Raw genomic sequence first — 24,670 nt, forward strand, 5'->3', positions numbered from 1 at the left:
GTGCGCGCGCGCGGTGTCGTCTCCCGGAGCTGCGGGTGCCGGCGCTGCCGCCGGGCGGAGCTCGACGGTGGGGGTGGGGCGCCGCGGGGAGGCCCCGGCCGGCGGAGGCTCTCTGAGGGCTGGCGGCCCTGCGAGCTGCCCGGGGCCGCCCACCCGCCGGGGAGCCGGCTCGGGGCCTCCTCTCCCCGCCGCTGGCGGCGTCGCCGGGGGCGTTCCGTCCACAGCCCCGCGGGAAGGCCCTCGCACGCCGTGCTCTGGCAGGCGGGGGCTGAAGCAGAAGTCGGGGCTCGTAGGCGAGCTCACACAGCTAGTGAGCGGCCAGCCGACCGCCGCCGGGCCCGCCCCTACCCTGGCCGTGTGGCTGGTCCTGGGGGAGCGGCAGAAGCCTCCGGGGACAGGCCCCCCGCGCCGCGCGCCGGAGCAGCTGTCAGATTAGGCCCCGCGTGGCGGGGCGGCTCGGTTGGGAACTCCCGCGCCGCTGGTCCCCACCTGCAGGCGATGCACGGGACCCTTTGGACGACTCCGGGCCCTGGTAGCCAAGGCAGAGCAATGGGAGGAGCGAGCAGAAGCGAGAGAGGAACCCCCCCCCCCACCGATCCACGGGGCCGCTGGGGAGGGGGCCGGCTCGGCGGCCCGCGCCACCCTCCCTGGCCCCTGTGCGTGTGCGGCAACACTGGGCGTCGTTCCGTGCGTGCGTTTTAAGCCCTCGGGTGGCAGGGGTACCTGTCACCTCATTGTGCGGTTGGCTGTTTGTACTGAGCGTTGTTTTACACTTGATCTTAGCCAAAAGGCCGAGAAGCGATGTACTGAGCGTTGTTTTAAATCAGCCCGTGTTAACGCGCACAGTCGGTCTGGTGCACCCGCTCAGACTGCGCTCTGTACCCCTCCTGATTAATGAGCGTTTCGTTTGTTCCCCGCTTTTCTCTACTGCAAATAATGCAAGAGAGCAGATCCTTGTACAGTATCCCCATGTCCGAGCAAGGATTTCTCTAGGCGACGGGCCCAGAGACGGGATTAACTGTAAAGATTGCAGCTTAACATGTTGCCGGGTTTGCTTTTCAGTGACTGTCATAATTTATACTCCGGCTACGGTGGTGGCAGAACTCGTTTCCCTGCATCTTCACCAGCACTTAGTGTCTGACTTTCTGAAATTTGCCAGTCTAAGGGGTGAAGGGCAGTATCCTGTTCTTGTTATCAAATTCAGTGAGACGTCATGTACAAGCATGCAGGTTTTTTTTTTTAAGATTTATTTATTTGACAGAGAGATAGCAAGAGCAGGAATACAAGGGGGGGGGGGGTTGTAGGAGAGGGAGAAGCAGGCTTTCCGCTGAGCAGGGAGCCCGATGCGGGGCTCTATCCCAGGACACTGGGATCATGACCTGAGCCGAAGGCAGACGCTTAAGGACTGAGCCACCCACGCGCCCCATATGCAGTTGTTTTTAATAAATACATGTGATAAGTAGTTTTGCCAAATGTATCCTCCTATGTGAGCTCCGCAATAAAACATCACCATCCTCCCCAAGTGGTCCCCTGGGCTCCTCCCCGACCCCTCCAGCTGCTTCAGTGAACAAATCTGATTTATAATCAGGCCAAACCTCCATATTTATTAGTCATTTGAACTGATGGACTCTGACTGAAATGACCTTGCCCCATTTTTCCACTGGGCTGGCTTTTTCTTTGTGATTTGGTGGAGTTTAGTTTTTAGTCTGGATACAAATTATTGGCATATTACGTATGTTGCAAATGCACAACCCACAGACCTTCATGGTCTTCAAGAAGCTCTGTTGAGAGGATGAAAGGACAAGCTACAGAAATAGCTCCCAGAAGTGGGAGGAAATACTTGCAAATCACATATCCAACAAAGTATTTGTATCCAGGATATATTGAAAAATTCTCTACACAAAGAAAGAGGGACGCCTGGGTGGCTCAGTCGGTTAAGCGTCTGCCTTCAGCTCAGGTCATGATCCCAGGGTCCTGGGATCGAGTCCTGCGTTGGGCTCCTTACTCAGTGGGGAGCCTGCTTCCCCCTTTGCCTGTGGCTCCCCCTGCCTGTGCTCCCTCACTCTCTCTCTGACAAATAAATAAATAAAATCTTTTTTAAAAAAAAAACCAAATAATTAGAACACAAACAAAAGATCTGAACAGACACTTCACCAAAAATATAGAGAAACAGCAAATAAGCACACAAGAAGATGCTCACTGTCGTTAGCCATCAGGAAAATGCAAATTACACTCATGATGAGTGTCTATCAGAATATAGCTCTTGGAATGGCTAAAATAAAAAACAGTGACAACACTGAATGCTGGAGAGGAAGTGGATCACTCCTACATTGCTGGAACAGCACGAGGCAAGAACTCCATCCGGAAGTCAAGCATTCCCAAGCATTCCCAATGCACGGTGCAGCTTGGACCTCTGCGGATTCGAGTTAGAAGCAGCTGCCGGGGGGTGGGGGGGGGGGTGGGGGGGTGGGGGGGGTGGGGGTTGGGGCTGCATAGCCCGAGGGCTGTTAGCTCAGGGGGCTGGAGGAGGATGCCCCAGGCCCAGCCCAAGCAGCCAGCGCCCTGGTGAGGGGCAGTGCGGGGGGCCAGACTGCCTCTCTGCACCACAAGCCAACAAGTCAGGCTGTTCCCAGGGCAGGAAGCTGCCAGGCCCGCCGGTGCCAGCGGGACCATCCTGCAGCCTGCTTGGTCTGCCCCGTTGTAACACCAACCTGGACAAACCGAGGCTCTGAAAGCTACCATTTTCAATTGAATCTGGATTGTATTTTTAAACCTACGTCATTGTCTATATTTGCAACATAGGTGGGTTCTGAAGGCCATTTGCACCCAGATGGGCTATAGGGTTTTTGGATGATCTTTCATCCCACAATGCACCACGAGCACCTGGCAAAGCGAATCTGCAGGTGACAAGACCCCAGTCCTCATTCAGTTCTGGCTTTTTATTTTCAGATGCTGATTTGTTGCCACAGAATGTGATTGTTCCATTTTGGGCAGCTCGGCCCAACACTGGTAGGCGCTGGTGGCCTGCAGTCACTTTGGTGGGTGCTGATTTTTTTTTTGCTTAAGTCAGGCAGTATGAAATGTTGAAGGTGTGCATTTTGTTTAAACTGTTCTTTTTTAGCCTGTCGCTCCAGAGAAAAAGTCTGTACAGTATGGATGTTTGCTATACGATAATAACATTAAAAACTATGACAACACATGGTGGAAATAGGAGACGAGATCCCTAGGCCAGAGGTCATGAAGCGTCTAAGAGGCAGGTGAAGGCTGGGTGGGCAAGGGGCGTGTGACCCCCCCCCCCCATGAGCCCCTGGCCTCCCTGGCTGCTCACACTGCCACTTCCAGGCCGAGGAAGGGTCACCGCACACAGCCAAACTCTGAATGTGTCCTGCCGATTCCTCACAGACACGCGAAATAACTTAATCACAGAAGCAGTCACTACATGGCCGTTGGAGGAAATACAGAAATACAGAAACTTGAAAGGGAGTGTAGTGTGAGGCGTTATTCTGGCTCTTTAGGAATCCTCACGCCACTAGGTCAGCTGGCGGGGAAGAGGGCCTAGCGGGTTTCCGCGCGGGCGGCCGTGCCTCCCCGTGGCTGCGGAGCCTGCGGGCGGACGGAAGGGAACCTGCTTGAGCTGAAGGACCAAGGGATCTCACAGCCGAGAGTTCTACAGTGGAGTCAGCATGCCCGCGGCCGACGGAACCCCTGAGATGCAAAGATAAAATACTGCACACACGCAGAAAAGGAGAAGCAGGTTGCTCACGGAGGAGAGAATCCGTTTGCCTCAGACTTCATTAGCAGGGACTGCAGCTCTTGCCATATTTATTACCCGAATGTGTCGCAGTCATGGCCACGTTGTGTTCTGGTCATACTTCAGGGGGGCACCTGGTGGGCTCAGTCGGTGCAGCATGCCACTCTTGATCTCAGGGTCGTGAGTTCGATCCCCACACTGGGCATGGAGCCTACTTAAGAACATGAGATAAAATCCTAAAAAAAAAAAAAAATGAAGTTAATTTCCTTTCTGCTCTAGCTTCTTCCTCCTAGGGTGTGGTCTCAATAGTTAAAGTCAACATTAAGTCCATAAGATGCAAACGGATGGAGGAATCTCGCCAGAAAAACTGGAGAAGGTGTGTCCCAGAAATACTAGGTGTGAGACAGGGTGTAGCCGGGGCCAGACATTGGGGTATCTTCCCAGGCTGGAGTTGTGGGGCGGGGGGTTCAGCCGTGTGTGGTAACTGCACTATGTTGGGAAGGGTTGAGAGGAAGGTGTTGAGTGCTGTAGGGGAAGATGGGCTTCTGTGGATGCTGGGGGGTCAGGGGGTGGACTGTAATGACCATCTCTGGTTTTAGCCTCACACCTATCCCCTCCCCCTTTCTCTTTGGGAAAGTACCTCGGTTTTGGTTTGTGGCACTTCCTAGGATCCGCGGATCGCGGTATTACCAACCTGGGAGTGCCACCCGGTCCACATGTGACTGAGACGAGGCAGTCAGGCTCTCCTCTCTGGAAATCAGGTGCCATCCGCAGCCTTCTTTTCTTCTCAGACCATGTATCCAACAACAGGGATGAAACAGTACTGTCTTCTCTGCCCTGACCCCCGTCCCTTCCTCTCTCCAGATGCTCGGCTCCCGCTAGCCACCTACTAGAGACCTTCAATTATGTGTCCTGGAGATAACTCAGATTCAACACGGGGAGGACCCTCCTCAGTTCTGGCTTCCCTCTCACCTCCAAACACAACTGTTCATCCTCCTGTGGACCCTCTTCCCATTTGTACACCCACCAATCCCCCGAATGTATATACTTTACTCTCACCCTCAACACCCTCCCTCACTGCCCGCATCCGGACTGCTGCCATGTTCTGCTTTCTTCCTCAGAAATGGCTCTCAAATCTGTCACCTCCTCTCTCTGAGATTGATTTTTAAAAAAATTTTTTTTATTTATTTGTCAGAAAAAGCACGCACAAGCAGGGGGAGCAGAGGCAGAAGGAGAGGGAGAAGCAGGGAGCCCGATGTGGGGCTCGATCCCAGGACCCTGGGATCATGACCCGAGCCGAAGGCAGACACTCAACCGACTGAGCCACCCGGGCGCCCCTGAGATTGATTTTTTTTTTTTAACTGAGTTGAAATTCACATAACATAAAATTAACCATATTAAAGTATAGAGTTCAGGGATAACTCACAAAATTGTGCAACCATCACCACCATCTGGTTCCAGAACATTGTCAACCGCCCGAGAAGAGACCTGCACCCATGAAGCAGGTGCATCCCTCCCCCCACCCCTCACTCCAGCCCGGCTCCTGGCAGCCACTCGTCTGCGTTCTGTCTCTGTGGATTTACCTATTCTAGATATTTCATATACATGGAATCATATGGTAATGACCTTCTGTGTGTGACTTTTCTCATTTAACAGAATGTTTTCAAGGTTTATCCAGGCCGTAGTAAGAATCAGTACTTCATTCCTCTTTATTGCCAAAGAATATTCCAGAGTGTGGGTACGCCACATTTTGGTATTGACGAGTATTTGGGTTACTTCCACCCTTTGGCTGTTATGTGTGCTGCTACTACAAACTTTCCTGTCCAAGTTTTTGTGTGGACATATCTTTCATTTCTCGTGGTTTGTGGGCGTATACCCAGGAGTGGACCTGCTGGGTCATATGGTAATTCTGTATTTCACTTTTTGAGAAACCACCAAACTGTTTTCCACAGTGGCTGCACCATCTTACATTCCCACCAGCAGTGCACAGGGGCCCCAGTTTCTTCTCATGCTCAGCATTTGTTTTCCTACTATTATTAGTATTATTACCATTGCGGTGGGTGTGAAGTGGTATCTCATTGTGGTTGTGATTTGCACCTCTCTGAGGGGTTGAACATATGCTTGTTGGCCATTTATATATACTTTTGGAGTAATATCCATTAAGGTCTACCCAGGGGCACCTGGGTGGCTCAGCTGGTTAAGCATCTGCCTTCAGCTGAGGTCATGATCCCAGAGTCCTGGGATCGAGCCCCATGTTGGGCTCCCTGTTCATTGGGGAACCTGCTTCTCCCTCTCCCGTCTGCTCCTGCTCTCTCTCTCTCTTTCTCAAATGAATAAATAAAATCCTTAAAAATAAATAAATAAATAAAATCATTAAAAAAATATAGTCTGCCCAATTTTAATTGAGTTCTTTGTCTTTTTGTTATGGGGTTTAAGGGTTCTTTATATGTTCTGGATACCAGGCCCTTATCAGATATATGATTTGCAAATATTTTCTCCCATTCTGTGTGATGTCTTTTCTTTGTTTTTTTTTTTAAGATTTATTTATTCATTTGAGAAGAGGCGGGGAGAGGCAGAGGAAGAGAGAGAATCCCAAGTAGGCTCGATCCCACAACCCATGAGATCATGACCTGACCCAAAACCAAGAGTTGGACACTCAACCAAGTGAGCCTCCCAGGTGCCCCTGTGGGATGTCTTTTCAGTCTCTTGATAGTGTACTTTGATGCACAAATTTTAAAAATTTGATAAAATTCAATTTGTCTATTTTCCTTTTGTTCTTTGTTGATGTCATATCTAAAAATCCATTGCCAAAACCAAGATCATGAAGATTTACCCCTGTTTTCTTCTAAGATTTTTTAAAGGTCTTTGGTCGATTTTAAGTTGACTCTTTTTTTTTTTTTTTTTTTTTTAGATTTTATTTATTTATTTGACAGAGAGAGACAGGGGGAGAGGGAACACAAGCAGGGGGAGTGGGAGAGGGAGAAGCAGGCTTCCCGCTGAGCAGGGAGCCCGATGTGGGGCTTGATCCCAGGACTCTGGGATCATGACCTGAGCCGAAGGCAGACGCTTAACGACTGAGCCACCCAGGCGCCCCTTAAGTTGACTCTTGTATGTGGTGTAAGGTAGGGGTTCAGCTTCCTTTTGCACGTGGACATGCAGCTGTCTGGGCCCCATTTGTCGAAGAGACTATTCCTTCCCTGTTGAATGGTCTTGGCAACCTTGCCAGAAATCAACTGAAATAGATGTATTTCTGGACTCCAAGTTCTATCCCATTTGTTTCCATGGCTATCTTCATGCCGGTACCACGGTATTTTAGTTACTATAGCTTTGTAGTATATTTTGAAATTCAGGAAATGTGAGTCCCCCAACTTTGCTTGTCTTTTTCAAGACTGTGTTGTCTCTTCTGGGTCCTTTGCAATTAATTCCACGTGAGTTTGAGGCTTGGTGGAGGAGTGCTGACCACACTGACTCCATCTTTGGCCCTCCATCTTGCTCATGCCCACACGATGACCTCCCTCAGGGCTGGTCAATGTAGGGAGGTCAATGCAGGCCCTGTTGGGAGTGTGGGAAGGCTTGTTCTGATCTTCCTTAAAGTGGTGCACAGATGGCCCCACTTTGGATGACTACCCTTTGTTGTTTGCTTTTTCAAGGTTCAAACCCTCTGCCCCTCTTTCCTCCCAGCCCAATGGTTCACAAGGATTGAGGGGGTGGTTTTCATCTTGCTTTAAGTCAAGAAGTCACAAACGACATTTTTTTTTTTTTTGATTAAGGAAAAAAGCCTCCCACTTTTTGACTATTGTGAATAATGCTGCTAGGAACATGGTGCACAGATATCTGCTTGAGTCCCTGCTTTCCATTCTTTGGGGTGCACACCCAGACAACGGCGCCGCAGCCGCCCCCGTCAGAACCTGACCAGTGGGGCATGAGGGCACCGATATGTCCACATCCTTGTCAACACTTGTTGTTTTCTGTGTTTTTGACAGTTGCCATCCTAAATGGTGTGTGGTATAAATGCAGTTTTTGAAAGGAAAAAAAAAAAACTGGCCTCAGTAGTTGTTTTGTGTTACTCAGTAGTCCTCTGCTCCACGCTCCCTCACTCCTTGAAACAGACTCTCCCGTGAAATAAACGTGGAGAGTATTGTGAGCTGGAGCCAGCCATGCCCACCTCTAATGTCTGGACACGCGGTGCACAGACCCAAACCAGCGTCTGTTACAAGCACATTTCATTAGACCACATCAGGGCAAAGACACCAACAACCAATATTTATTGCCTATGATGATGAATTTCCAAAAATGAAAACAAAGAAAAAATTGATGAGTATTTCACTGATTTTACTCATTGTAAAATGGTACAGGCTTTGACTTAATGTGAAAAGCTTTAAAAAAAACCACAAAACACTGGGTGGCTCAGTCAGTTGGGGATCAGCCTTCGGCTCCGGTCGTGATCTCAGGGTCCTGCGATTGAGTGTCAGGCTCCCTGCTCATCAGGGAGACTGCTTCTCAGTCTCCTCCCCACTCGTGCTCTCTCTCACTATCTCTGTCTCTCTGTCAAGTAAATGGATAAAAACCTTTAAAAAAAATAGGCTTAGGCAGAAACTAAATTTAAAAAATTAAAAAATAAAATAAATAAATAAACATTGGGATGCCTGGGTGGCTCAGTCATTAAGCGTCTGCCTTCAGCTCAGGTCATGATCCCAGGGTCCTGGGATTGAGCCCTGCATCGGGCTTCCCGCTCAGCGGGAAGCCTGTTTCTCCCTCTCACTACCCCCCACCCACCCTTGTGCTCACTCTCTCTCTCACAAATAAATAAAATCTTAAAAAGTTTACTTGTTTGGTACAAAAATAAAATAAGTATTAAAAGCCTGGGTGGCTCAGTCGTTAAGCGTCTGCCTTCGGCTCAGGTCATGATCCCGGGGTCCTGGGATTGAGCCCCGCATCGGGCTCCCTGCTCCATGGGAAGCCTGCTTCTCCCTCTCCCCTCCCCCTGCTTGTGTTCCCTCTCTCGCTGTGTCTCTCTCTGTCAAATAAATAAATAAAATCTTTAAAAAAACCAAAAAAACAAAAAGAGCTAAGATTGATAATTCCACTTTCAAAGGGATTTTAAAGTAGACTTATTTAATTGGGGCGCCTGGGTGGCTCAGTCAGTTAAGCAGCTGCCTTCAGCTGGGGTTGTGATCTTGGGGTCCTCCCTGCTCAGTGGGGAGCCTGCTTCTCCCTCTCCCGCTCCCCCTGCTTGTGCATGCTCTCTCTCTGTTAAATAAATAAATAAGTCTTTAAAAAAAATAAAGTAAAATAGATTCATTTAATTTTAGAGAAAATGTTTTTCTAAACTTACGGAAACGGCACATGAAACATGCAAGAGTAGAGGGCACCTGGGTGGCTCGGTTAAGTCTGTTAAGCTGCTGCCTTCAGCTCAGGTCATGATCCCAGAGTCCTGGGATGGAGTCCCGCATAGGGCTCCTTGCTCAGCAGGGAGCTTGCTTCTCCCTCTGCCGCTCCCCCTGCTTGTGCCCTCTCTCTCTCTGACAAATAAATAAATAAAATCCTAAAAAAAAGAAGAAACATGCAAGAGTAATGTTCCAATAAATATGTGAAGTTGAAACAATGAGAAACAAAAATGTTTGTATGACCATGGAGAAAATTCTCACAAAAATAAGCCCAAATGTACACCTGCAACCCAATTCTTATAGCAGCAATGTCCACAATAGCCAAACTATGGAAAGAGTCCAGATGTCCATCGACAGATGAATGGGTAAAGAAGAGGTGGTATATACATACAATGGATTATTATCAGTCATCAAAAAGAATGAAATCTTGCCATTTGCAATGACGTGGATGGAACTAGAGGGTATTATGCTTAGCGAAATAAGTCAATCAGAGAAAGACAATTATCACATGATTTCACTCATATGTGGAAATTAAGAAACAAAACAGAGACTCATAGGGGAAGGGAGGGAAAAATAAAATAAGATGAAATCAGAGGGGGAGACAAACCATAAGAGACTCTTAACTATAGGAAACAAACTGAGGGTTGTTAGAGTGGAGAGGGATGGGGGGAATGGGGTAACTGGGTGATGGGCATGAAGGAGGGCACGTGATATGATGAGTACTGGGTGTTATATGCAACTGATGAATCACTGACCTCTACCTCTGAAATGAATAATACACTATATGTTAATTAACTGAAGTTAAATTAAAAAATAAAAAAATTTAAAAAGCCCAAATGTAATTTTAATAAAAATGACTTTCTGTTACAGATGAAAGCATAATGCCAATTTAAAAAAGTTGTAAATAGAGTTTTTTTAATAATATTCCAGCATTCTATTTTTTTTTTTTTTTTAAAGATTTTATTTATTTATTTGACAGAGAGACACAGCGAGAGAGGGAACACAAGCAGGGGGAGTGGGAGAGGGAGAAGCAGGCTTCCCGCCGAGCAGGGAGCCCGATGCGGGGCTAGATCCCAGGACCCTGGGATCATGACCTGAGCTGAAGGCAGACGCTTAACGACTGAGCCACCCAGGCGCCCCTATTCCAGCATTCTAAAATGTGAAAGAACTTATGAAATATTGTATGTTGCTGCTGTAAGAGATGGTAAATGACACTCCATGGGGTTGAGGATTTTAAATTTGAATTAAAATATTTGCTAACATTTTCTGCAATGCCGGTTAATCATCATATGCAGCCCTCTCACAATGTGGGAATGTGATGTATAAAATCCATGGTTCACTTCTGGATCTAAGTACTGCTTTTGGGATTTTATTGACAATTCCAGTTGCTACTGCCTCAGCAAAGCAGTTTCTCCAAACTGAAGCAAAGTAAAAAACAAAAAAGCAAAATCAAAAAACTATAATGACTTAGGAAAGACTGTCTCATCTGGTGTTATGGTCAACAGAATACAAATTATGTGACAGATTTTGATTATAACAGCACAATTAGTAACTGGTGAAATGAACGCAGGGAAAGGAAGTCGTGTGGGATGAACACACAGCAGTTGGGGAAACAGGGTCTTCGGTGTCTCGGCCACCCCGCCTCCCATCACCAGAGCGCCCAGACACGGGGTACCGCGCTGACTTCCAGTCACAGGGCAGACCACTCACCGGAGGGCCCTAAGGACCGGGCAGACCAGTCACGCTGAGGGGGGCGGGGGGGCGAGGGACGGGGCAGGGCTGCCACCGGGGGCCCCGAGGGACCGGGCGGGGCTGTCACCGGGGGCCCCGAGGGACCGGGCGGGGCTGCCACCGGGGGCCCGAGGGACCGGGCGGGGCTGTCACCGGGGGCCCCGAGGGACCGGGCGGGGCTGCCACCGGGGGCCCGAGGGACCGGGCGGGGCTGCCACCGGGGGGCCCGAAGGACCCGTCCCGGACAGCGCGCCGGCCGCCATCATCCCTTCAGACCCAGCAGAGGGCGCCTCAGCCCCCGAGGCCGGCCCGCCGACGGTCGCCGTCCCGGGAGCCGTGGACCAGCGCCTGCTGCTCCCCAGTCCTGAGGTTGGGGAGTCCCAGCGCCACGGAGCCTCCCCTGCTCTCCCACCGCCCACCCTCCCCCGAGGGGCGAATGGGGTCTCCGCCCCGCACCCGGAGGCAGCCGCGGCGGGACCCGCCCGGCCGAGGCAGAGCCGCGAGAACTACATTTCCCAGACTGCTGCGCGTTCCCGGACTACTTCCCAGCAGCGCCCGGGGCGTCCCCGAGGACTACATTTCCCAGAGTGCGGAGGGCAGGCCCACCGGTGCCCTCCCGGTCCCGCCCCCTCCACCTGGCCACCGCACGCGGCTGGAGACTCTAGCCCTGCCGGAAGCCGCTCTCCGGGCGACGGGCAGGTGGGGCAGGGCGCAGGTGAGACGGCGCCAGGCGCCGAGGGTCCCCGCGGCAAACCCGGCGTGGCGAGCCGGGGCCCAGACCCTGGCTGTTCCCTGACAGCCGGAGAGTCCTGAGGGGTGCCGGGACTCCGAGGGCGTGGAAGGGGAGCCGTGGGCATGGAAGTGGCGTGGGACGAGTCCGAGCAGCGGTGGTGTTTCCTCGCCGGCCTGCTGCTGCACTGCCCGCGCGGTCGGGAGCAGCCGATGTCGGGGCAGTATCCCCTCCCGGCGATGCTGGCCCTGGGGCCCTGCAGCCGGGTCAGAGTCATGCTGCAGGGGCCCAGGCAGATTTTCAGCCCCAGGGATAGACTCCTTAAGGGTGGTGGCGCCCTGAGGCCTGTCCAGTTCTGAGCCGGAAGCGCCACCTGCCCGGGAGGAACTAGGCTGGCGAAGGCTCTCCTGGACCAGCTGGCCGCGGGTGGGCACCCAACTGCAAACACAGCGCGCTGCCCCTTCCTTGCTTGTGGCATGAGAGCTTTGGCTGGGAGTAACCTTCATGATATGGGCCAGGAGCCCCCAACCCCAAGATTGTCTGCCTCCCCACTTGTCAGCTCAAGATGTGCCATCTGTCCCCTTTCTTGGCCCAGTGTGGGTCTTGGGTTGGGCCTGCAGGGCAGAGACTGGAACCAGGCTCTCTTGGGTGGGTGGGAGCCCCAAGGCCCCTGTGCAGATCTAGGCAGAGGGCTCCCTAGGGAATGGGGCTGGGAGGGGAAGACTCAGGCCAGCCGGGTCTCTGTGGTGCCCAGCAGGCTCTCTGTCATCCCCGGGGCGGGGGGGGGGGGGGGTGTCTCATCCTGTTCTGCTTGCCACAGGAAACCCTGGGCTAGCCCGTGGATGGTTGCTGTGGGGTCCAGTGCTAAGGGTAGTGACCCAAACAGGGGCATCTCCAGGGAGTGGGGTTCCATCTGCCTCCCACTATTTGCCCCCACAGGTGCAACCAACATGAGTGAGCCTGGGGGATCAGTACGAATCCTAGTGACAGGTGGATCTGGCCTGGTGGGCAGAGCCATCCAAGAGGTGGTAGCAGATGGAGCTGGGCTGCCTGGAGAGGACTGGGTGTTCGTCTCCTCCAAGGACGCTGATCTCACGTGAGTGGACCCATCCCTGGAGCAAACCCTCCAGACTCAGAGCTCCAGGCCAGCCCTGTCCCTGAGCCTGGTAGCCTCATGTTTGGGTTTTTCCCTCCAGGTGGCTGGCCTGGCTTGGGTGTGTGCAGCTCTGCTTCTAGGCAAACATCCTCACATCTATTCCTGGAAGCCCACACCTTCATAACAGCCAGTGCCTGAACTGGCCACTTTCCTTTTTAGCAGCCCCTCCTGCCATCAGCCCTGCCCCCTGCCACCAGCACCCCAACCCCAGGGTGCTAGTTCCTTCCCTCAGGCCTCCAGGGGGCCTCTGATGGCCTGGCTCCTCCCAGGGACGCTGCACAGACCCGAGCCCTGTTTGAAAAGGTCCAGCCCACCCATGTCATCCACCTTGCTGCAATGGTGGGGGGCCTGTTCCGGAATATCAAATACAACCTGGACTTCTGGGTAAGTGAGAGGGCCCCATGGAGCACTAGCAACTTCTTGGTAGGCTCCCCATGCTTATGTTTTGGCCCCAGGAAGTCCCTGAGGGTCAGACTTGGCACAACCTGGTGGGGGCAGTCCCTGTGGAGTCCCCAATGATCCACACTTGCTTGGTAGGTCCATGGGCATGCAGGTGAGCCTGGGGGCATTTGGCCCAATAGGAAAAGCCATGGAGCTGACCGGGGGGTTGCGGGAACTGAGAGAAACCAGTATTTGCTGTTTGACCTAGGTAGGGTTAATTTCTACCCCCTTAGCCCTCTGGGCCTCTAGACCCTCCTGCTCCTCCAGCTGCACTGAACCAGGGCCACCACGCATTCTGGGGTGCAGAGATGTGAGCTGGGCTCTGGGTCTGAGGCATCTAGCCTGGGGGCATGAGGTATGGTGGAAGGGGCAGGAAGAGAGCAGGGCTCTGCCTATAGCCTGGCTCCCGCCAGGCTGTGCCCCTGAGGGTTGGCCCCACCATCTCTGGGCATCTGGTCTTGGTATGATTCAGCCCTGCATCGGGCACAGGGATGGCAGAGGCTCAGATTAGATTCTGCCCAAGGCCCCTGTCACCCCAGGGCTCTCCTTGTCTCAGTAGCAGTCTTCCCAGAAGGCTGCCTAGTGGCCATCTCTCCCACTCCTAAGAGCGGTGCAAATGCCCAATTTCCTCCCAGGATCCAGAGAAAGTGGGGTCTGGGGAGGAGTAGGGCTGGTGGCTTCCCTGCTACTGGGTGGTATAGTTGGGTAGGCTCCTCTGGGGTAGGGGAATGGAGGGGCCACTTCTCCCCATCCCTGCCCAGGGCCAGATGGTGCCTGCCCTCAGCAGCCTGTGTGGGTGAGGTCCAGCCCTGAGCTAGGGGGTGTGGTCCTGTCCTCCAGCCCCCCTCCCAGAGCCCAGGGGTGGGGTGGGGTAGAAGGACTGCCTGCTAAGGAGGTAACAGGCTTCCATGGTTTCTGGAAGGTCTATGCTGGGAGGTTTTGCCTTGTCCCAGGAAGCAGTTAGGGTAAACTGGTTCAGGTGCTGCCCTCGTGGGAGGGGTCGGAGTGTGTCCTGCTTCTGTCCCTGGAGGAGCAGGTAAGGACTGAAGTCCTGCCTGGAGGGGCTTGCATCTGCCCTCCCACCCTTCCCCCTCTCCCCCCCCCCCGCCCACGCCAGAGGAAAAACGTGCACATCAACGACAACGTCCTGCACTCGGCCTTCGAGGTGGGCGTGCGTAAGGTGGTTTCCTGCCTGTCTACCTGTATCTTCCCGGACAAGACCACCTATCCTATCGATGAGACTATGGTGAGGGGCGGGGCCCGACGGGGACGGGGCCCGACGGGGGCGGGGCCAGGAAAGCAAAGGCCTCCCCTGCTCTCCTAGATCCACGACGGGCCACCGCACAGCAGCAATTTTGGCTACTCCTACGCCAAGAGGATGATCGACGTGCAGAACAGGTCCTCCGCCCGCGTGCCCAGCCGAGACCCGACAGGAAAAGGGAGGAGGGCCCAGAGGGTTCCCCCGCAGGGCTCCCACACTTCATGGCCCCTCTTTGCCGGCCTCCGGTTTTTCCATCCATGAGGCCAGGGCGGGTGCGGTGGGTCAGTGGTCCCAGGGCAAGGGCCGGAAGAGATGCTGGGACTTTGCAGGGCCTACTTCCAGCAGCATGGCTGCACTTTCACCGCTGTCATCCCCACTAACGTCTTCGGGCCCCACGACAACTTCAACATTGAGGATGGCCACGTGCTGCCTGGCCTCATCCACAAGGTGCACCTGGCCAAGAGTGAGTGCCTGCTTGTGGGGCCCCAGGGCCGCAGCTGGGAGGAGGGGTGGTGGCGGGCACAGCCCCCCCACAGCTGCCCCCTCCCTAAATCTGCAGGCAGCGGTTCCGCCCTGACGGTGTGGGGCACTGGAAAGCCACGGAGGCAGTTCATCTACTCACTGGTTGGTGCCTAGCTCTCCACCCAAACGTTTCCTGGCCTGCCATGCTGCTTGTGGGAAGGCCGTAGCCTGAGGGAGCCTGGTAAAAGAGCCGGGGTCCAGGCTGAGCCTCCGGAGGAGCAGTCACTGGTCCCCCCCTGGGTCGCTGTAGGCACCTGGCCTCATGGGAGTCGCCAGGTGCAGCACTGAGCTCAGTGAGAGACACAACTCTCTGTTGGTGAGCTGGCTAAGAGCTGCCCAAAGGGAGAGACTTCTGGCCCCAGTGGAGCCCGGGCTGTGTCCTCACTGAGCAGGGGCACTTAGGAGGGGTGGCCTGTGGCCCCATGTGGCCATAACTTGTGGCCTCTGACCCTTTTTGACTTCTAGGACCTGGCCCGGCTCTTTATCTGGGTCCTGCGGGAGTACAATGAAGTGGAGCCCATCATCCTATCAGGTGGGCACCCTTTGGCCTCTGCCACTAGAGCAGGACCAAACCCACGTCTGTCCTGAGAGCAGCTAGGTGGGGAATGACAGTATTGTGGGGGGCTGGGTGACAGCAAGGCCGGGCAGAGGAGGCCTGACCTGGCTGTTGGCACCCCACTCCCCACAGTGGGCGAGGAGGATGAGGTCTCTATCCAGGAGGCAGCTGAAGCCGTGGTGGAGGCCATGGACTTCCATGGGGAGGTCACCGTATCCTTTGGCTCTGACGCACCCAAGATGGCTCTCCCTCTGGCCACTGGAGAGAGGAGGGGTGGTGCTCCCCCTGGGGAAGGCAGAAGAGGTTCAAGGGCAGGCAGGCACGGGGGGTGCCCCTTCTGCTGTGGCCTTGACCAGGCACCTAGTTTGATACAACCAAGTCAGATGGGCAGTTTAAGAAGACGGCCAGTAACGGCAAGCTTCGGACCTACCTGCCCGACTTCCGGTTTACACCCTTCAAGCAGGGTGAGCCCCCTGGTCCTCCCCTGGCTCTCCCACCCCATCCCGCGAGACCTCCTATCCCCTCCTTCCTGGCTTTGGCTTCTCTACTTCAAGCTGCACACACCCTCAGGGTTTGGAGTCCAAACCTTTATCGGGGAGGAAGGACACAGAAGGGGTGACTGCATGTGTCGCTGGGGCCTCTGCCCTCCCCATCTCCTCCAGTGGAGATCAGTGCAGCCCCAGCCCTCACCTGCCACCACCTGTTACCTGCCCGCCTCTGCAGCTGTGAAGGAGACCTGTGCCTGGTTCACCCACAACTACGAACAGGCCCGGAAGTGAAGCACAGTGTGGGAGCAGGCGCGGGCTGTCCCCAAGGCCCCGGAGGCAGCACCCTCAGACCCTGCAGGAGTGGAGGGCACTGCCCAGCAATCTGGGCCCACGTTCTCCCCTCCACCAGGGCGGCTCTGGGCAGCTGTGCAGTGGGGCCACCATTCCTGTCTGTCCTCAGGGAAACCAAGGCCTGGCCAGGTTCTCCCAGCACCTTGCTCCCCAACACCAGTCCCAGGGTCCCGAGTGTGTCCCCTTCTGATCCTGCTCTCCCACTCCCTGGGAGCTAATAAAGTCCATTTTCCCAGGCCTGGCCCCAAAAGCTCTGTGCCAGCCATTCCTCCCCTCCCCCCCCACCCCAACACACACACAGGCACTGTCTCCCTGAGCCTGGCTGACCCCAGGACCTACCGTTCACCTGCTGACTGCTCAGCTCTGGAGAGACACTGGGCCAGGGTGGCTCACTGTCCCTGGAGTGGAAGGGCAGCAGCGGCTGGCCAAGCGGGTGTGCAGGTGAGAAGCAGGCGGGCTGCAGGGGAGAGGCGGTGGACAGTCGGTCGGTGGGGACGCAGGGCAGAGTAGCTGTGGCAGTCCCAGCGGGTGGTGTGGGCTCAGCTTGGCCTTTCCACATGAGGTCATGTGCAGGCCGGGTGACCTGAACTCCCTGGGCCTACCTGTCAGCACCTGGACTTTGCGGGACAAAGCTGGTCCTGGATTTGGACAGGCTGAGTAGGCATGTGGATGGATCCAAGCGGAGGGTGGTGAACAGACCCCAGGAGAGAGCTGTACCAGGCCTGGCCCCTCACCTCCCTGGCCCTCAGGTGGCAGCCTGTGATGGGGCCTGGCCTGCCCTTCTCCCCTGGACAGTAACAAGTGTCACAAAGGAGGGCCTGCTGGGCCTGGTGGGTAGGGGTGAGCAGCACAGACCTCCCCATTCTCAGCAGGAATCCAGCCAAGTCCCCAGGGTGGCCAGGCACTGCTGGGGTGTGGACCCAGGAGTGCCCAACTCCAAAGCCCTGAGATACCTTCCCTGGCTCCAGGCCGGCCCTCCTCTCAGGTCCCCTCTCTTCTGGGTCACCCTTCATCATCCTCATGCTGGTGGCTCCCAGCTTTCTTCTGACCCCAGAAGTGCCTGGCGTCGTGTTAATTCTTTCCTCTGTTCAGGCAGTGTTGGCTGTCTTCCCTGTGCCAGGCATGGCTTCCCACCTCTGTCCCTGTGCCCATCTGCACCCACCCTCTTCCCCCAGCGAGCTGCAGTGTTTACGCCCCAGGGCTCTCCCCCAGCGAGCTGCACTGTTTACCCCCCAGGGCTCTCCCCCAGCAAGCTGCAGTGTTTACCCCCCAGGGCTCCTCTGGGCCTGGCCCAGGACCTTCCTGTCAGTGCCTCCCCCACCTTTTCGGCCTCAACTGATGTGTTGCTTTCTCTGAGTGCCCACTCTGCTGGGGGATTCCTGTGTGCTTCTCTGGGAATGCCCGGAGCCTCTCCCTCCCCCCAGGACTTGGAGCTCTAGGACCTGGGTCAGCCTTCACTGTGTGTTCGCTGGGCTCCAGCCCTCTGTGAATGAAGGCTCTGCTCATGTCAGGGTTCAGGGAGGGGGTGGTGCCAGAGTCAGCCATGTGAAAACATACGGAGGGAGGCCCAGCCTAGGAGAGAGGCCTGGACACACCTGGCGGGACATAGATCGTGGCTGTGTGTCCTGATGAGCCACCCTCTACTGCTGTGAGTATGTGTGTGTGTTTCCTGCGGAGGGGCCGTGTCCCCAGCCAGAATGCAGGTCCTCCAAGTGCAGGTTCTGCTGCCTATACCCTGCTGCTGTATGGCCTTCATCACCAGCCCAGAGCAGGGCCCACACGCTGTGGGGGTAGTGTTGAATGAATGAGGGGATTTTATTGTTGAAGAGCTTAGACTGTGTCAAAGTAGAGTTTAGAATAACAAAACATTTTTAAAATGCAATCTTAAAAAAAAAACAATCTTAGATCTTCAAGCCTTATTTTTCCTGTGTCAATTACAAATTAAAGTACTCCCACCCCTACCCTCCCCTCATTTCAAACATGGCCTCTTGCCACGGCCAAGCACTCCATCCGCACCCCGCATGCCCCTGGGACCAGCAAGATGGGCCAGGTCTCCGCTGGGGACCCAGGCCTCAGGAAGGCCTCTCCTGCCTTCTTGCAGCAGCCTGGGAGGCCCAGGAAAACCAGGATCCAGGCTGGCTGGAGGAGCTCCTCTAATCCGGTAAAGCGACAGGCCCCTGCTCACACATTTCACTGGCCGTGCCCAGGTTATGCTGTCACCCGGACCCGCTGCAGCTTGGAGAGGGGCTGACAACAAGCCCCGACCAGGCAACCCTGCCCTCCGCACCTGAGTCCACTCCCAGGCTCCAGAGAACCAGGGCGCCCTGAGGACGCGGCTCCCACCCAGGGAAACCGGCCTAAGGCTGGCAGGGCTTCGCTCCCCAGCTCCTGACATGTCCTGATGGTGGGCCAGGGTCCGGACCTTGCCTGCCCCGGTCTTTCATCAGAATCAGGGCGGATGCTTCCTCCTGGAAGCTAAGCTGCCCAGCGGCCACCCGCCAGTGCTTTCCCAGACTCTGCAGCGTCCCCGCGAGGGACACCCACCAGGCACGCTCCAGGGCGCGGACCTCCGGGACAGAGTCAGAGGAACCCCACCCTTTCCGACCCTTCGCCTTTGAGTGGAGCCTCTCAAGCTGCCCTCTCGCCTTCGGCACAGGTGCCACGTCCTCGGCCATTCGTGGGGCACCGCGAGGACTATAGGGTGCCCCGCCCCGCCCCACGCGGCGCCCCACAGCCCCTCGCTCTCTCGGGCCAATGAGCAGCGTAGGGAGGGACTCGCTGCTGAGCGAACCTAGAGCTCGGAGCCCGGAAGGGAGTGGGCGGGGTGTAAAGTCCCGGTAGCCAATCGGCGATGACAGGGGCGGGGCGGCGTAGCCCATTGGCGGGGCCGAGGGCGTGGGGCGGGGCAAGGCCAGGCCAGGCCGTGGCGAGATGGCGGCGGCGGAGACGCAGGGGATGGACCCGCTTCGCGTGGGCTTCGTGGGCGCGGGACGTATGGCGGAGGCCATCGCGCAGGGCTTCATCCGAGCAGGTGGGGCGCCGCGGTAGTGGGGCGCGTGGGTCCCCGGGCGTGGGAGCCAGCGGGCGTCCGACGCGCGGCCGGTGTGCGAGGGAAGGGTTCACCTGTGCGCTGCTCACCTGCCTGGAGGGATGCATCCCGCAGAGCTCCTGGGCGAGGAGCGAGGGCCACAAGGGAGCCCTCCGCGCGGGGTCCTCAGGGTGCAGCGGCGCCGGCCGGGCGGGCGTGGGCCAGGGCGGATCGCGGACGCGGCCCCTGCGGACTCCGCTTCCTCAGCACAGCAGCGAGGGGTGTGCGTGGGTGGCGTAGAGCTGGTTGTCCCCGCAGGGGCCATGAGCCACGTGGGGCCACAGAGCACCTGAGATGTGCTGCGAGTTTGTAGAATAAAATCTGTCGGGTTTGGAAGATGTAGCACACACAAAGAACGAGAAAGTAACATATTTGAGTAATTTTTAGTGCTGACTAAAACCAGTATTTGGAAGGGTAGTATTTTGTTTACACCGGGTTAAATAAAACGTATTAGAGTTAACTTTATCTTTCTCTTTTACTTGCTTAATGTGACTACTAGAAAATGTGAAGTTAGGTATTTGGCTCCGGTGGTATTTCCCTCGGACAGCACTACCTTAGAGCCTGGAATCTCCCACTAACTTCTGGTCTGCTGCCTGGGTCCAGTGGGTTGACCTTTGAGACTCCGATTCTATTTTCTCCTCCTGTGCCAGCTCCACTGCGGTGGCAGGCTGCAGGTTTTCTCCACGGGGGCACTGTGGACGTTTGGGTTGGGATAATTCTCCATCCTTCACATTGTAGGGTGTTTAGCCACTTTCCTGGTCTCTCCCCACTAGATGTTAGTAGCATCCCCCAATTATGACAGCCAAAGCTGTCTCCAGGGGTTACCACACGTCCCCTGGGGTTGGAGGGCACAAACTTCCCGGGTGGAGAACCACTGGTTTATTGCAAGGCAGGGCAGTGCTGTCCTGGTCTTACTCCACGGGTTTTAGAAACCTTGACGTGCAAGTTATGGGCTGGCTTTCTGTCTTCAGCCTCTGTCAAGGTTCAGAAGGGCCCAAATCATCGGAACATAGTTGAGTGCACGTCTCAGGTGTTTGACCTGTAGAACCTGGCAGTACCGCCGTCCTCCCAGGGCTGTACAGGTTCAATATTGAACACAGTACTGGTGTGTGGAGGCATGCGTGGTGCTGTCACTGGCCTGACCGACTGGCTCTGTGTTCAGGTTGTGAGGTGCGCTTCTGCCTTCCTGTTAGACCTTGCAGAAACTTAATCTCCCAGCCCTGTACGCCACAAATGCAGGTGATTTCTACCCAATGGGCTCTTAGCCTCTGCTTGGACATCCCAGCACAGACGTAACCCCAACACCCAGGGAAGCTCAGCCCCTATTGGGCCCCCCTCCCCACTGTGCCCCCTCCTCCACCCTAGCCTTCCTGTCCCCGGAGGCTGTGTCCTCGTGAGACTAGGCAAGCTCCGGGCCCCTGCATCTAGCCCCCCGTGGACTCAGCAGCAGCAGGCAGGTGGTGATGACTGACAAGCAGGATAGAATGGAGCTGAGCACCTGGTCCTGGGTGCACCAAACGCCCCTGCCAGGCCCTTGGGTTCTCACAGAGTGTCAGGCCGGCTAGGGGCCAGGATGGCTGAGCATGAGAGGCCCTTCAGGAAGGGGCAGGCCAGGCTGGTTCCTGCTCTTCCTTCCTTCCACTCCACCTCCTCACAAACCCTTCTGCTTTTGCTTTTCTCTCCAGGAAAACTAGAAGCTGAGCACATACTGGCCAGTGCACCAACTGACAGGAACCTCTGTCACTTCCAGGTGAGCTGGGCCCCAGCTCTTCTGAGTTGAGGCTTTTCTGGGGGGCTCATGGTGGCTCTTGGCCCCTGTCCCTCTGAGACAGTTCTTGGGGCCAGGGAAGTGCTGCTTATTTAGCTAAACTTTTGAGACGGGCTGGGCTGGGCTGGGGAAGGGGAGGTCAAAGACCAGAAGGAAAGCCAAGGTTGGGGAAGGCTAAGGCAGAGTGAAGGGTGGGTGTGTGTGTGTGTGTGTGTGTGTGTGTGTGTGTGTGCGCGCTCATGTAAATGCACATGTGTACACGTGTGTTGGGGGCAGAGATGGTTGTGGGCACTCACTGGGGTCAGAGGGCACAAGGAAGTGCTGACATCAGGGGTCCTGTGAGGTGCAGGGTTGGTCCTGAGCAAGAATGGATGGTCTGGGTGAGTCTTGGGCTTTGGGAGTGGGGGTGGTGCAGGCATTTGCAATGGGAGAGACCCATGGGGACCCCTGGGAATGCAGGGTGGCCTCCAGCAGGAAAGGCCATGGTCTAGGAGGCTGTCCCATTTACCCCAGCCCTGATCCCACTGTCCCCACTGCAGGCTCTGGGCTGCCGGACCACCCACTCCAACCAGGAGGTTCTGCAGAACTGCTTGCTGGTCTTCTTTGCTACCAAGCCTCATGTCCTGCCCACTGTCCTGGCCGAGGTGGCCCCTGTGGTAACCGCTAAGCACATCTTGGTGTCTGTGGCTGCCGGGGTCTCTCTGAGCACCCTGGAAGAGGTGAGTTGCCTGTGGGGGTTATGTGGGAGCTGAGGCTCTGACCTCAGAGTCCATTCTGCTGGTCAGAACTTCCCACCCTTTGCCATCCCAGACTGGTGCCAGCCTGGGTTTAGCCCTTTAGGAAGGTGGGATGGGTGAAACCTGTGACAGACAGCCTCCCAGACCAACCCCAGCCCAAAGAGGTGGCCAGGTGACCAAGGGGCCTGGGGCTTAGGTTCCTGCTGGCACCCCAGCCAGGACACGGGAGGGAGCCCACAGCTGGCTGAGGCCTGGGTCTGCCTGAGGGGGCCAATCCCACATGATCCCTGACTCCAGCTTCTCTCTGACCAGCTGCTGCCCCCGACCGCACGGGTGCTGCGGGTCTCACCCAACCTGCCCTGCATGGTGCAGGAGGGGGCCATGGTGATGGCACGGGGCCGCCACGCCGGAAGCAGCGAGGCCAAGCTCCTGCAGAGCCTGCTGGAGGCGTGTGGGCAGTGCGAGGAAGTACCGGAGGCCTACGTGGACGTCCACACCGGCCTCAGCGGCAGCGGGGTCGCCTTCGTGAGTGTTGTCTCATGCCCCAGCCCCAGGTCAGCCCTTGGCAAAGCGGAGACTTCTCAAGTCCCTGCAATGACCCCAGCCTGTGGGATTCGATGACTTGGTTCCCGGGCTGCCTGTGAGCTCTACTCTCTGCTACGTCGTTGCCTTCCTGGGCCTTTGTCCAGTCAGACCCCTGGGCTCAAGCCTCAGCCCTAGTTCCTGCACTGGTGGCCAGTGCTCTGGGCCATGTTCCTGAAGGTTCTGAGCTTTCTCCAGACCGGGTGCTATGTGCAGGAGAGTGTTGGCTTTGACAGTCTCCACCCCCCTCTGCTACAGGTGTGTGCCTTCTCCGAGGCCCTGGCCGAAGGTGCCATCAAGATGGGCATGCCGGGTGGCCTGGCCCACCGCATTGCCGCTCAGACCCTGCTGGTGAGTGAGGGCGGCCCCCGCGGGGTCGTGTGGAAAGGGATGGGCTGCTATGTCTCCCAGGAGCAGCGGGAAGGGGGACAGCAGGCCCCAGAAGCCTGGACGAAGATCTGGGGGGGGGGGGGTGGACCCATGATGAAGCAGGCTACGTGGGGCTGAGCTGGAGAACGGGCTGCCCGCTTCCCTTGAGTCACCCCAGGCCCCCCCCAGGGGACAGCTACGATGTTGCAGCAGAAGGGGCAGCACCCAGCTCAGCTGCGGACAGACGTGTGCACGCCGGGCGGCACCACCATCTACGGGCTGCACGCCCTGGAGCAGGGTGGGCTTCGGGCCGCCACCATGAGTGCCGTAGAGGCTGCCACCTCCCGGGCCAGGGAGCTCAGCGGGAAGTAGGGAACCGGCACGGGCTGTGGGCCGCCCCCAGTCCCTCCTTCCTTGCCCCTTCCCCAGGACTGCAGCTCCCCCACCACGCAGGAGCCTCCTGGCTGCCCCCCGACCTCCACACGAGGAAATGAGAAGGGACAGGACTGGAAGGTTTCTCAGGCAGGGGATCCCCTCACCATGGGAACCCCCCCCCCCCCCCACCGCAGGGCAGAAGGTACCGTGGCAGTGGCCCGCCGTCAGTCTGGGGACGTGCTGGCCAGGTGCCCCGTGTGCTCAGCTGGTGGGTGGAGGGCAGGAGCAGGGCTGCTGCTGGAGCAGCTGGGTAGGCCCTTGCGACAGCTTTCTGACTGCAGCCAGCTCGGGGGCGGGGGCGGGGGGGCACCCAGACACTGCACAAGAGACCGGCTCCTCCTCAGTGAAGCCAGCACTGGTAGGCCCCCACATCGGTCTTGTCCTCGGGTTGACCTGCCATGGCGGGGGGCGTCACCCACAGGGAGCTAGCCCCCGAGAAAACAACGGGGCTGGCTGCCCTTTGCTCTTTGCCTGGCTCAGGAGGAGCTGCACCGGGTCCTTCCCTTGGGGAGCCCCCACGAACAGAGCCCTGGGCGGGTGGGCCGCAGTGCTGATCAGCAGCAGGCCAGTGCAGGGAGGCTGGGCCTAGCCGGCTGCAGAACGGGGACTTGGCTTCAGCTGGGTGTGGGCCCCCTCCCCCAGCTAAGCTCCTGGCAAGTGGCAGGTAGAGCCGGCCCTGATGACCATTCCCTGGGTTGTCCTGGAGGGTCTCCTGGCCTGGCCTCTGACTGCAGGACATGGCTCTTCGGCACATCCCTGGCCAGGAAAGCCAGGAACTGGGGTCCCACACCAAGGCCATGGGGCCTTTGGGTGGAGGATGGGCTGCCTGCCTCTTTCCCCCCACACTGCCCCCAAGACTCCTGGAGCCTCCCCACCCCACGAAGGCCCCGGAGTGCTGGAGCTCCCCTCACTTCCACCCGGTGGCCTACTGAGACTGGGCCAGCCACAAAGTGGAGCAAGCTGCCTCCAGTTTACCAGCTGAGACTTGAAGCAAATCAGCCCTATCTGTACGTAGCTGATAGCACCCCCACAGCAGTGCTCCCCCTGCTCACGCTCCCGTCCTCTATCCCCAGCCTTCGGCCTGTCCTCCCACGCACATCCCCAGACCTGCTGCCCCCCTCCCCGCCGTGGTCCTTCCTTGGCCAACTGGCCCTTCCACCGGTTAGAAGGGTCAGCCCGAGGCCATTTCCACACCTGACTCATCTGTGAGATGGGAATAAAGGCACTGTCTGCTAGCACCGAGTGACTGATATCTAGGCTGATAAAGCAGATTGCAAGGGCCTGGAAGGACATCTGAGCTGAGGCTTGAGACCTGGG

At 56.5% G+C, this 24,670-nt stretch overlaps 2 protein-coding genes and 1 long non-coding RNA gene across 6 annotated transcripts; all 3 read left to right on the top strand.

The window, feature by feature from the left end:
* On the top strand, positions 1-1,044 carry LOC144381806 (uncharacterized). Its single transcript, XR_013447629.1, has 2 exons — positions 1-748; positions 800-1,044. It is a non-coding gene; the product is annotated as an uncharacterized LOC144381806 (long non-coding RNA).
* Positions 1,045-11,464: 10,420 nt separating this feature from the next.
* On the top strand, positions 11,465-16,611 carry GFUS (GDP-L-fucose synthase). 4 transcript variants are annotated; one of them, XM_036105734.2, is made up of 11 exons: positions 11,465-11,584; positions 12,539-12,695; positions 12,988-13,139; positions 14,314-14,442; positions 14,521-14,594; positions 14,787-14,920; positions 15,017-15,081; positions 15,445-15,511; positions 15,668-15,747; positions 15,900-15,999; positions 16,259-16,611. In XM_036105734.2, exons 2-11 carry the CDS (start codon positions 12,635-12,637, stop codon positions 16,312-16,314), a joined length of 918 nt encoding a protein of 305 aa, XP_035961627.1. In that variant the 5' UTR covers positions 11,465-11,584; positions 12,539-12,634; the 3' UTR covers positions 16,315-16,611. The 4 variants fall into 4 exon arrangements, with proteins under 4 accessions (XP_035961627.1, XP_035961631.1, XP_035961629.1 ...); XM_036105738.2 differs by having other exon boundaries at positions 11,471-11,584; positions 13,025-13,139; XM_036105731.2 differs by lacking the exon at positions 11,465-11,584 and adding an exon at positions 11,662-12,025 and having other exon boundaries at positions 13,025-13,139.
* Positions 16,612-19,254: 2,643 nt separating this feature from the next.
* On the top strand, positions 19,255-24,591 carry PYCR3 (pyrroline-5-carboxylate reductase 3). Its single transcript, XM_036105739.2, has 6 exons — positions 19,255-19,405; positions 21,148-21,212; positions 21,770-21,949; positions 22,280-22,492; positions 22,808-22,900; positions 23,108-24,591. The coding sequence occupies exons 1-6, from the start codon at positions 19,306-19,308 to the stop codon at positions 23,288-23,290; spliced, it is 834 nt and encodes a 277-aa protein (XP_035961632.1). The 5' UTR covers positions 19,255-19,305; the 3' UTR covers positions 23,291-24,591.
* The last annotated feature ends 79 nt before the right edge of the window (positions 24,592-24,670 follow it).

This window comes from Halichoerus grypus, chromosome 5 (assembly GCF_964656455.1).
Source record: "Halichoerus grypus chromosome 5, mHalGry1.hap1.1, whole genome shotgun sequence".
In the NCBI taxonomy this organism is placed as follows: Eukaryota; Metazoa; Chordata; class Mammalia; order Carnivora; family Phocidae; genus Halichoerus; species Halichoerus grypus.